This window comes from Diceros bicornis, chromosome 39 (genome assembly GCF_020826845.1).
Source record: "Diceros bicornis minor isolate mBicDic1 chromosome 39, mDicBic1.mat.cur, whole genome shotgun sequence".
Lineage (NCBI taxonomy): Eukaryota > Metazoa > Chordata > Mammalia > Perissodactyla > Rhinocerotidae > Diceros > Diceros bicornis.
Window position 1 is genome coordinate 27884273 of NC_080778.1, and position 12810 is coordinate 27897082.

At 37.2% G+C, this 12810-nt stretch overlaps 1 protein-coding gene across 5 annotated transcripts in view; it reads left to right on the top strand.

Annotated features, from left to right (window-relative positions):
* TAB2 (TGF-beta activated kinase 1 (MAP3K7) binding protein 2) overlaps positions 1 to 12810 on the top strand; it is an 81554-nt gene that overhangs the window by 43317 nt on the left and 25427 nt on the right. For all 5 annotated transcript variants that reach the window (XM_058534255.1, XM_058534257.1, XM_058534252.1 and 2 more), the window contains 2 exons: positions 1984 to 2174; positions 9789 to 11289. In XM_058534255.1, the coding sequence (XP_058390238.1) occupies positions 2073 to 2174; positions 9789 to 11289 (1603 nt within the window). In that variant the 5' untranslated portion in view covers positions 1984 to 2072. The remainder of the gene's footprint in view (positions 1 to 1983; positions 2175 to 9788; positions 11290 to 12810) is intronic.

The window sequence follows — 12810 nt, forward strand, 5'->3', positions numbered from 1 at the left end:
ACAAGAGCAGTAACAGAGCCGGGGAAAAGGGGTCAGATTGAGAATATTTTTTTGCAGATACAGCCAACAAGCCTTGATGGTGGATTAGATGTGGGATGTGAGAGGGACCAACTGGATGAATGGTGGTACTATTTACTGAGATGAAAAAGAGATCTGACAAAGAAGGCTGAGAAGGAGCTGCCAGTGGGTAGGGGGAAAACCAGAAGAGTGTAAATCTCAGAAGCCAAGTGAAGAAATTGCTTAAAGAGGGAGGGAGTGGTGGTGGGGGCGGGGTAGGGGTGGGAGTTGGTCATAAGCTGCTGAGAGGTCTGGTAAGATGAGGAGTGAGGAGTGATGGTTAGCGTAGGTTTGACAACTCGGAGGTCTGTGACGGCTTTTTGATAAGTGCAGTCTCAGCAGGGAAAAACTATGAAAGCTTGATTGGGGTAGATTTGAAAGACATTAGGAGGAAGGAAATGAAGACACTTAGGTAAACAACCCTTTCAAGGAGTTTTAGCACAAAAGAGGGAAGGGGCAGAGAAATGAGCTGAGAGCTGGAGTGAAGTCAAGGGGCTTTCTCAAGATGAGCGGTCCTGTAGCATGGTTATCTCCCCTTAAATTATTTTTAAATATCATTTACTGATTTCCGGTACTTCTCTTTCTTTATTCTGCAACCCATTTGTAGAAATACTACTTTGAGTGCCAAAATTGTGTGTGTGTGTGTTTTACATAGAAATAGATTTGGGAGATCTGTAATGCAAATAACTTGGTTTGGCAGTGCTTTTACCTATGAGTTGTAACTGAGCTGAAGTCACACAGACAAAAGAATTAAGTAAATTTAATCAAAGGATAATAAAAAGCTGAAAGACTTTGCTAGGTATGATATCTAAATGAGCTTTAATCTATTAAAGACTCAGAAGTTCTATCGTGACTAAATTTATGCAAAAATATTTTAATGTCTACTGTTATGCTGAAAACTGTCTACAGAGTGCTAGGTACACCATAATTGACAAAAAACACCTAATTCCTCTAGTCCTAATTCCTGTGGAGTTTACACACTTGTATTTTTTAACCTTATGTTAACAAGATTAAAAGAGAAATACGACAGATAAGAAACTTGTTTTAAAGAGATTGTCTTATTGTTAAATTTATCCTAAAATGAATTGTTTTAATTGTTAAGCGGATGATATGATTTTAAATATTTTAATTTGTTATTTAGGTTTAATATACACATACACTGTTGATATCCCAAAGAGGCTTTCAAGATTAAACATGGTTTTCATTAGGAATTTAGGAATAAAAGTAAGGTAGATAGTTCTCTGTGGTCACACATTAGGGAACTTTTAAAAATCCATGTGCCCAGGCTGCTCCCCATCCAATTAAATCAGAACCTCTGGGGTTGGAGCCCAAGCATTAGTATTTTTTAAATACTGATTAGTAGAAGGAGAGGGAATAAAATGCTACTAAGCCCCTGAGATTGAATTGATTACACATTTAAGGATTAAGTGTATCTGAAAGTTAATACAAAATACCAAATGTATTGGGTTATAGATCATATTTAGGCAAAGCATGCAAAGTCATTTGTAGAACCAAACTTTTTCAGGATCCAAACTTTAAGAATTTTAAGTAGAGTAATAAGATTACTTGCCTCAGGCTGTCCTTTTCTTATCTTAAGAAAAAATCAGTCAAGTTCTTCATTTTCCCCTTTTAAAAGAATGAGGTAAGTCAACCTTGACAATAATTTCTTATTTGAATGCCTTTTGGCCCAGCCATTATAAAGCATACAGATAGATATATACAATCTAGAAGTTTGCCATCAGAAGTTATAAACTGAAAAGACAGTATAACTATTTGGAAAGCATTATATAACTAAATAATATTTTTATAGTTTATATTAAATGTTAGGTACTAAAGCACGTACCCTTTTGTATTGAAATTTTAAATCCACAAGAATATTCATTCTGTAATCAGTTCTCATTAAAATTTTTTTTCTTTCTTTCACAGAAAATGCTTGGACAGAAGAGATGAGTACTCTTTCCACTAAGGCCTAGAATTGCCTACTGTACAAATAGTCCTGATCAGGCAATATACGAATGGCCCAAGGAAGCCACCAAATTGATTTTCAGGTTTTACATGACCTGCGACAAAAATTCCCTGAAGTGCCTGAAGTTGTTGTGTCCAGGTGCATGCTACAGGTCAGTGTTCAATGATTTCTGAATTTATTCATACAAACCTGGTGTTTTTTTTAAACATTGAAAGAAAACTCTTTGATCTTCTTGTTGACATTAGTGTGCTGTGATGAAGAGAGATGCGCTTTGGTGTCTGATAGTCTTGTGGCTTTTCATAAGTTACTTAGGCTGTCTGTACCCCGTCTGTAGTATGGATAACACCTACCTTGTAAAATAGATGTGAGGATTAAATGAGATCCCAACATAAAGAGTTGATACATGGTCCCTACTTCCTTACTATGAGCTTGCTTCACTTTTCCCCTCCTTTTTTGCCAGGAGAACTTTTTAAAATTCCAGATCTTCATATGAAAGTGAAAAAATCATTAAGTAAGGAGTCAGGAAAGTTAAGTTCTAGTCCTAAATGGGCACCCAAGCATATTTGGCAAGTAATATGCCTTCTTTATACTTTAGTTTTCTTATCTGTTAAACAAAGGAATTTGACTAGACAGTGCCTAAGGTCCCAATTCTAAAGAAAAAAGTTTGTTTTTATATTTTTTAATTTAATCTGTAAATTTCCCAATTAATATCACTAAACATCTAATAAATTTTTACGTTTTCCTTAGTATGTTCAGTTTTAGAAATCCATAATTCTAAATATTTAGTGATAGTTGTGCCTTCTCATTTGATTAAATTGGAAATCTTCCTATCAAAAACTCTTTTTCAGCTTGTTAAAGATATAAAGTAATTTGGGCTCAGATATAAAGTAATTTGGGCTCAGACATGTTTACTCTTGACAAGTGATTTTTCAAGTTTGGAATTGTATGAAACTTTTAAAAGCTCAGTTAGTGTACTTGATGTCAAGTGATTACATTTTAATCACACCCGTATCGCCTTTTGTCTGTACATTTAATTGGTCTAGCTGCCCTCAGTCTAATCCAGTTTTGGTCTCCCCAGTCCATCCTCCTCACTTCTGCCAAAGTGTCTTTCCAAATGCAGATTTTATGGTGTGTTTACCTGCTTAAACCCTCGTGATCGCTGCCCATGCCCTTCAGAGTCAAGTCCACGTGTCTTGACTGGAGCGTTCTGTGGTCTGGAGCCCTGCCTTCTGCAGCCTGGACTCTTGCCCGTCCTCCCCCTCACGCCTGTGCTGTAGTCGTCCTCAGCCGATGGGAATTCTCTGGACTTGCCTGGCCCCTTCTATAGTATAGTGTTTAAGATCATATATCTCGAGTTAATAATACTGTATTGTGTACTTGAAATTTGCTAAAAGAGTAGATCTTAAGTGTTCTTACCACCAAAAAAAAAAGGTAGTAGTTGTGTTAATTAACTTGATTGTGGTAATCATTTCACAATGTATGTGTATATTAAATCATCACATTGTACATCTCTAAAAAATCACATTGTGCAACCTAAATATATACAATTTTTATTTGTCAGTCATATCTCAGTAAAGCTGGAGGGAAATAAATAAAATTTAAAAATAATAAATAGCCTGTGTTTTGATGATAAACAGATTGAGTTCAAGTTTTGACAGTTACTAGCAGTAACTTAATTAACCTCTCTGACCCTCATTTTTCCCAGCTGTACAATGGAAATCAAAAACTTCACAGAGAATTAGATATGATAATGCAGGTAAAGCAACTGGTAGGACCTCTGATTCATAATGAGGCTCCATAAATGTTAACAGCCAGTACTAGTAACAGTAATACTGGTAGAAGAACCATCATAAATATTTGGTGAATGAGTCAGTAGTCCACACTTGTCGATGTAGGATGTGAGAGAAAAACATGAAAGAGGAAAAAACAAGTAAGAAGGGAGCCAGAAGCTAGAGAAAGTCTGGGAGGAGCAGAGGTACTGGGGGAGGTGTCTGCCCCTGGAGCCCAGGTGCCTCTTCCTAACTTTTCAAATAGACCTTTGTGATAAAGTAAGACTATAAACTGAGAGTGTTTAGTGAGGCATTGAAAAACAGAAAAATAGTATAGGTTCTTCGGTAAAATTTTGTAAGACCTGATATTGAGAGAACTGTCCACAACTTTCCCGATAGCCCAGCTGTAGAGATTTTGAAGTATCTTAACTTGGAGTACAACATAGAGCCCTTTGCAGACTTGTTTAAAATGTTTTCAAAAAATAAAGAACTATATGTACTCTTATAGTATGATCTTCAGGATGTATTAAGAAAACAAAACACAGAGCAGTGTATATAGCTGAGGGCAGGGGGAATAAGTATACACAGGTGTGTATATTTGCTCCTGTTTGCGTAAAGAAATATTGGAAGGATTAAAAACAAGATTAATAAATGATGGTTATCCATAGGGGGCAAGAAGGAACAGGCCAGATGGGGATAGAGATGGGAGTGAGACTTCTCAACATAAACATCTTTTATATTGTTTTGATCTGTGTAAATGAATTATCTGTTTTTTAAAAAATAAAATAAGCATATTTTCTACTTTACCAAGAAATAAAAAATAGATGATTTTGCATTTCTTTTGAGCACCCAGTGATAGGACCTTTGCTATGTTAATCTGATTTCAAACAACAAACCTCCCTGCGGCATGCTGCCCAGCGCCTAGTGATAACTAAAATGGAATCTGTTGTGCTTGCAAATTACCCGTGAGGCAGACCACACTCTTAAATTGAGTTGATAGTCATTCTGGACATCCAAGTAATGTGCTTTTTAGCTGATATAACAAGAAATGTGACAGAAGGAATGGAGAGTGCTCCTCTGGGGATACAACTAGGCTGTAAGTCTTCCCAAATTTAGAGAACTATTTTTAAACTATAAAGGCAAATTAAGCCAACTCCACATGTAGTAGTGTAAACATCTCTTACTTGGTGACAGCCTTTCTTTTGGGATCTGCTCTCCCGTTTTCCGTTGGGTAGGCTTCTGTCTTTGCTCTAGAGAGATCCTCCCTATATTATATTGATTCAGAACTATTCCAGATGAAAAAAACATAGAATACAAAATATAAGAAATTAGTAGTTAAAGGATCTTGCCATGCTGCCACATTGTATACATGTGCGTAAACATGTATACATGTGCGTAAACATCTTACATCTTAGGAGGAGAACAGAAGTATCTATCCTCTGTTCTCTTCTTGACTTATTTAATGCTCAGATCCCTCTCTTTGGAGCTACTCACATCATTTCCTTGTGCTGTAGATTCTCTAAGATGGCTATATTGTCAGCAGGTGTAATTCATATCTTTAAAATTTATTTATATTTGGTAATTAAATCTTAGAATAGTGTGAAATGTTGCATAGTTGGTGCTTTGAGTTTTTCTTTTTTCAACTCAATTTTTCATTATTTTTTAATTCTCTTAATATAATGATTGCCTCTGTAAGTTTAAAATTGCTATTTCTTTCCAAAGTAATGCATTAAATATTGTTCGTTCAGTATCTGTAAGACTTGGTATTTAAGTACTGTATCCTTTGTTGAAGCCTTCTCAGATGACCTCCACCCATAGCCCTTATCCGTATTTCTATTAAAACACCTACCATTCTGCATTATATTTGTGTACACATTAACCTCCTCCACTGGACTCTGAGAATCTTTAAGAGTGGCAGTTATATTCCTTTCTACCTGCCTAATGGATGCTCAGTAAATGTTGGTTGAAGGAGTGAGTGAGTAGGAGTTTGAGAAGGATGGTCATAGTTAATACTTTGATACTATCTGTGGTCTCTGTGTGCAAGAAGCTTGGGGGAAAATGAAAGAGAACCGGAAATAACGATTCAGACTCTTTTGTAGCTTTGGAGAGAATGCAGATTTGTACATATACAAAAAAAAACAATGATTCTCAACCTTTTAAAAATTCTTCCTACCCCTTTTGATACTTGAAGGGAGTCCTCTACAGTTTCCACTAAAAGTAACCAGGGCTGCTTTGAGAAATAGCTGGTTCCAGGTCTGGGATAGGAAGTGTACAAGATGATCTTGGACATCTTGTCATACCGTAAAGCAGGAATGCTATGATATATGGGCTGCTGGGTTCATGTCACATATATACAGGAGCCAACTTGAAGTCATTTCCACCAGCTTGAAGATAGGATATAATGACCACAATCCATTGACACATGTCAAAATATTCAAGATACAGGGATTTATAATGATACTAAAAATAAGTCTTCGTCGCCTTTAGAGGTTGCTAGGGCACCAATTCACTATTTTAAAAACCAGTAAAGAGAATTTATTTATCCTGCCTCTTGTTTGTAAAGAGTAACCAAATAGTTGAAGAGAGCAAGTTCTTTGAGGAAGAATTGCATCTAATACATGAGGAAGGAATCTCATCATTGGGATATCACCAATATCACCATTTTGCAACCCCCAGTGACATAAAATTTCTAAACAGTGATCATCAGTAGCTGCTAAAATTTGTTAGCTGGATCAAGCTGACGACGTCAGAATCCGACAATCAGCTTTAAGATCACGCAAAGGCAGATGTTATGCCTGCTTGTGCGATGCAGTAAGGTAGACCCTGTAAAGAGTCTGGACAAAACTTCGTACGTGGACCTGCCCCACCTCTGTGTATAACTGCTAGTTTACAGTGGATTACAGGGGATATTGACACCACAGGGTGCAGTCACCCAGTCCAGATGGGAAAGTCTACTGGACAAAGTTTTTCAACAAACAAACGGCTGGAAAATTTTTAAAAGAGAGAAGGGTTGGTTAATTTATATTAAAAAAAACCTAAGCGGCATGTCGGCCAAATGAAATATGTGAACCTTGCTTAGATCCTGATTTAAACTAAAAAGACATTTATGAGACAATCAGGGGACTTTAACACTATTTGGATATTAGGTGATATTGAGTATTGATTATTTTAAGGTATGATAATGGCATTGTGGTTATGTTTTTTTTAAGTCCCTATTTTTTTAAAGATACATTGTGTGTGTGTGTGTGTGTGTGAGTGAGTGAGTGAGAGAGAGGAAGATCAGCCCTGAGCTAACATCCCTGCTAATGCTCCTCTTTTTGCTGAGGAAGACCATCTCTGAGCTAACATCTATTGCCAATCCTCCTCCTTCCCCACCCCAAGCCCCAGTAGATAATTGTATGTCATAGCTGCACATCCTTCTAGTTGCTGTATGTGGGACGCGGCCTCAGCATGGCTGGAGAAGCGGTGCGTCAGTGCGCGCCCAGGATCCGAACACGGGCCGCCAGTAGCGGAGCGCGAGCACTTAACCGCTAAGCCACGGGGCCGGCCCTGTTTTGAAGTATTTACAGATGAAAACAAAATAATATCTGAGACTTGATCTAGCTTGATGGAGGGAGTAGCTGGGGCATACACATTGGATGAAAAAAGATTTGCCATATATTGATAATGTTAAAGAGTGATGATAAATATAGGGGAGATTATCATATTTACTCTCTATTTTTGCATATTTTTAAAAATTTAATAAAAAATACATTTCCTTTTATCCTCTTGTAGCCTTATAAAATCCCTGTAAGTTCTTTTATGTTTTGCTGATAAGAAAGCGATGTCTGTAGAGGGTACGTAACCTAAGGGCATGTGAGTTATGGCATAGCTGGGACTAGACCATATTAAATAATCAGAGATTATAAAGGATTGAAGGGATCTGTGAGAGCTCGAGAGAATTAGAGAGGAAGACTTTGTAAATATGAGTATCAGCTTTTAAAAAGGAAATGTGAGATTGGTTTTGGCGAGGAATATGCATTTTAATTTGGGAATGTTGGCAGAAAGGAGATGAGAAGATGATGGGGTCTTTGTCAGTTTGGGCTTAGAAGGGAGAAGAATTTGCTAGGAAGAGCAATAAAGGTAGCTTGAAGCAAAAAGCACCAATTAGGTTTGGCAAAAAATAAAGTCTAACTATAATAAAATCAAATAACTTGATAAAGATTGTGATGAATTTTTAAATTTTATTTGAAACGCTAATATATATCAATTCAGAGTATGAGTAGGGTAAAAAGGTTTTTATAGCATGAGAGATTTGAACTGTTGGTTTGGGGAGGAAAAGCATCAAACTTTGGTCACTAACCTTTTCTTTTGCATTCCATGTTCAAACTGTGCACTGTCATTTCTTAACAAGGCTTCAAGATGCCTTTTCAGTTCAGTTTTCTAATAAGATTTTATCTCATATCAAACCACCTGTAGACATTTTCACCTGGTTATTCATCTTTTCTATGTCTAAAACCGTCCCCTTTCTGTCAGGTTCCTAAGCTTCCAGTCGTCTTTGAATTCTCTTTCCCTCTTGTAGCCAAATTGTGTTGACTATTTGTATTTTTCATAATTTGTTTCCACTATCAAGCAGTTATTATTTCATATTTTCTAACTGGTCTTCTTGTCAAAAAGTTTTTTCCTTCTATTCCTCTGAAGTATCAATAGACTTCTCTTCCCAAAACACCTTTTGTGTCTTCGCTTCTCTGTTCATCTACATTCAGCTGCTCTCCCCATTGCCTGTGTTAAAGTCCAGACTCCACTGTGACTCATTTTGCAAAATCCTCAATTATTTAATCCCAATCTGCTTTTCTAACAGTTTGTTCCACGAAATTTCCAATACAAACCTTTAACTCCAGACAACTCTGTTCCAATCACCTTGTTCAGAACGTGCTTTTACCTAACTATCACATTGATGCCTTTCTGTACTCATGCCATTCCCTTCAACAAGAATTCTTGGTTTCCTGTCCAAGTCCTGCTGTCCATGAAACCCGTCAGACCCCATACCTCCCTCATTAACACAGTCTTTTCTGCAGTAGCCTACAGGATTAACTCTCTGTGGAACTGCAGTACCACTTATTATTTGACACATACTCACGTTTTAATAATGTTACCTTTTCAGAAATCCACGTTTTGTCTCCCTAATCGAGTTGCAAGCTCTTCTAGGGAAAAGTTTGGTTTTGTGTGTCATTGAGGCTTTCATAGTCTTAAACAGAGTGCTGTGCATATTGTAGGTGTTCACTAAATGTTTTTTTGGATGATTTATGAGTAATGGTTGGTCAGTCTCTTTTGAGAATTCTTTAGAAACAATCTGGGTTGGTGTTGGTTTTGGTTTTGGTTTGGTTTTTTTTTTCATTTCTCTTGAGTGATACTATCTGAAGGCAGAGATATGAACTCGGTTACTCTGGAGGCCACCTTGAGCTTATATTTCATATATGTATATTATATATATGTTTCTTTTTTATGCAAGTTAAGAGGAAGCATGTAAGGAATTGAAATGACTTTGTTATGAATTTTGGAACTTGTATTTAAATACTTCAAATACAAATTTTTAAAAGATCATTAATTTAAAAGAATTTATATAGCACTTAATGTGCAAAATATTTAATTATACGTATTATATGCTTAAGTTGCATGGCTATATTTTGTTCAGCATTCAAATTGCATATTTAATTAGGTTGTAGTTTTACTGTATTTGTATGAATCTATTTTACTATAAAATAGCTCCTAAAACAGAAAAATGACTTGGTTCACTTAGCTATTGCTAGAGAACTTTTCCATTACATTAGTAGCGAGGATTTCTAATTCAACTATTTGCGTAAAAAATAGTTCGTCTCAAATAAGAAGGTTCAAATATATCTGTTATAATTGTATTAACTAATTACTTGTTAATCATGTAATATTTTAGTAATGATAAGAGTATAAGCATTAGCTTCTGGTTGTTAACATCAAGTTGTTTTTATTTTGTTTTATAGAATAATAATAACCTGGATGCCTGCTGTGCAGTTCTCTCCCAGGAGAGTACAAGGTATCTTTATGGTGAAGGAGACTTGAATTTTTCGGATGATTCTGGAATTTCTGGTCTACGCAATCACATGACTTCTCTCAACTTGGACTTGCAGTCACAGAATGTTTACCACCATGGGAGAGAAGGAAATAGAATGAATGGAAGCAGGACTCTAACGCACAGCATTAGTGATGGGCAGCTTCAAGGTGGTCAGTCTAATAATGAGCTGTTTCAGCAGGAGCCGCAGACAGCACCAGCTCAAGTTCCTCAAGGCTTTAATGTTTTTGGACTGTCCAGTGCGTCTGGTGCTTCAAATTCAGCACCACACCTTGGATTTCACTTAGGCAGCAAAGGAACATCTAACCTTTCTCAACAAACTCCCAGATTTAATCCCATTATGGTAACTTTAGCCCCGAATATCCAGACTGGTCGTAATACTCCTACATCTTTGCACATACATGGTGTACCTCCACCTGTACTTAACAGTCCACAGGGAAATTCTATCTACATTAGGCCTTACATTACAACTCCTAGTGGTACAACTCGACAGACACAGCAACATTCTGGCTGGGTATCTCAGTTTAATCCCATGAACCCTCAACAAGTCTATCAACCTTCACAGCCTGGTCCCTGGACTACTTATCCTGCACCTAATCCTCTGTCACATACCTCAGCCCAGCAGCCAAATCAGCAAGGCCACCAGACCTCTCATGTCTACATGCCCATCAGTTCACCTACTACTCCGCAACCACCAACAATTCATTCATCTGGTAGCTCACAGTCTTCTGCCCATAGCCAATATAACATTCAGAATATTTCAACAGGACCTCGAAAAAACCAGATTGAAATCAAACTTGAACCCCCACAAAGAAACAGTCCTTCAAAGTTGCGTTGTTCTGGACCTCGGACCTCCAGCAGTTCCTCTTCAGTCAACAGCCAGACCTTAAATAGAAATCAGCCCACTGTTTACATAGCTGCCAGTCCCCCCAATACTGATGAGGTGATGTCCCGCAGTCAGCCGAAGGTCTATATTTCAGCTAATGCCACCACAGGAGATGAGCAGGGCATGCGGAATCAACCCACCCTCTTCATATCCACAAACTCGGGAGCATCTGCTGCCTCCAGGAACGTGTCTGGGCAAGTGAGCATGGGTCCTGCCTTCATTCATCACCACCCTCCCAAAAGTCGAGCAATGGGCAACAACTCTGCGACTTCTCCTCGGGTGGTGGTCACTCAACCCAACACAAAATATACTTTCAAAATTACAGTTTCTCCCAATAAACCCCCTGCAGTTTCGCCAGGGGTGGTGTCCCCCACCTTTGAACTTGCAAATCTTCTCAATCATCCTGATCATTATGTAGAAACAGAGAATATTCAGCACCTCACGGACCCTGCTTTAGCACATGTGGATAGAATAAGTGAAGCACGGAAGTTGAGTATGGGATCTGACGATGCTGCCTACACACAAGGTAATAATCATACTGCAAGTGGGATCATTTTCCATGCTGGGCTTAATTGGTGCATTTGATTTCACTGCAGAAATGGGTATCCGCATTATTATTTCATTTTTTAAATGTTGCCTCAAATAATTCTAACTTAAGAACCTTTGAGAGTATTCATACAAATTTTGAGTTTCAGTTTTATTATTGTATAACTTGAAGTTTGATGATAGAGTCATCAGATGTGCAGAATAATCAACACTGGTTTGTGTGTTTGTTTTCTTAATGTTTATAACTTTCTTTTCAGTTACTATCTTACCTGTGGTGTTGCTGACTTTCCCTTTAAAATTTTTGCAAATAAAAATTCATAAAAAAACACATTTTAATAAGAGAGTAGTGGACCGACTAATATAGTACATCTGCCTTCTTTGACCAGAAGAATTCTCTTCTCTCATTTTTCTAATCGACATTGTTAGTCTTATTTCTTATCAAAGTCTAAATTGCTATGAGTCCTAGAATAATCCAACTCAATGAGAAATTTGAATCCTATTTCTGATACTCGTCTCTTTCAGCCTTCCTTCAGCATCAGTTAATGCAACCTTTCTATGTGGAATTGTGAATAAGAATGTTGGTTGTAATCTATCTCACTTGATTATCCTTTTCTGAAATAGACTAGTTGATATTGGTAGAGGTAATTTCTGTCATATCATGTTTTATCTGACCCCTTAAGTTACTTAATCTTCAGTAGAAAACTGTTAAATTCATTCAGATAAGAAAGGAGAGGATAAGTGTTTTCTTGAATATCGACACGCATTTGTGGATTAGCTGTGAGTCCTTTAAAGGAACGACATATCTTAGTCATCTTTGTATCCTCAGTGAATTGTTCCAAGTATCATAGGTTGGAAAATACCATATCATCACCCCCATGCAGCATGCAGCCTCCTACTACTGCTAGTACTACTTGTCCTTTTAAAAATTTCTAAAATACTGATTTTACTGCTGAATTTCTTAGAGGAGCCTGATTGTTGTGGCTTATTTTATGTTTTAAACAAATATATTCTAGTGATTCTCAACCCAAGCCAGGCTGTGATGCTTTCAGATTTCGTAATCACCTATGGAGCTTTCAAAAAATAAAAATGCCCGGGGCTCAGCCCAAACTCACTCGCTCAGAATCTCTGAATGGTAAAGCCTAGGTGTGTGTGCGCGTGCGTGCATGTGTGTATTTTAAAAGTCCATGGGTGGTTCTGATTGCACTAGGAGTTGTTCTGAAACATTTTTTTATTTTCCATATATCTGTGACTAAACTGGAACCATTTTTGTTCAGTTTCAGCAGTATGTGAATTTTAGTATACCGTTATTTATTCTACTGATATTTAATTCCTATTCTGCCCCCAAAGTCCTTTCTTCTCCTCCTCTCCTTCCATCAGAATAACAGATTTCCTGTGTTTGGAAAGTTGCTGATTCTTAAATGGAGAGTAAATTTTTTATGAAGATAATTTGATAAGGGGAATTTTCTGTTGAAGTAGACGTAAGATACTCATATTTAACTGG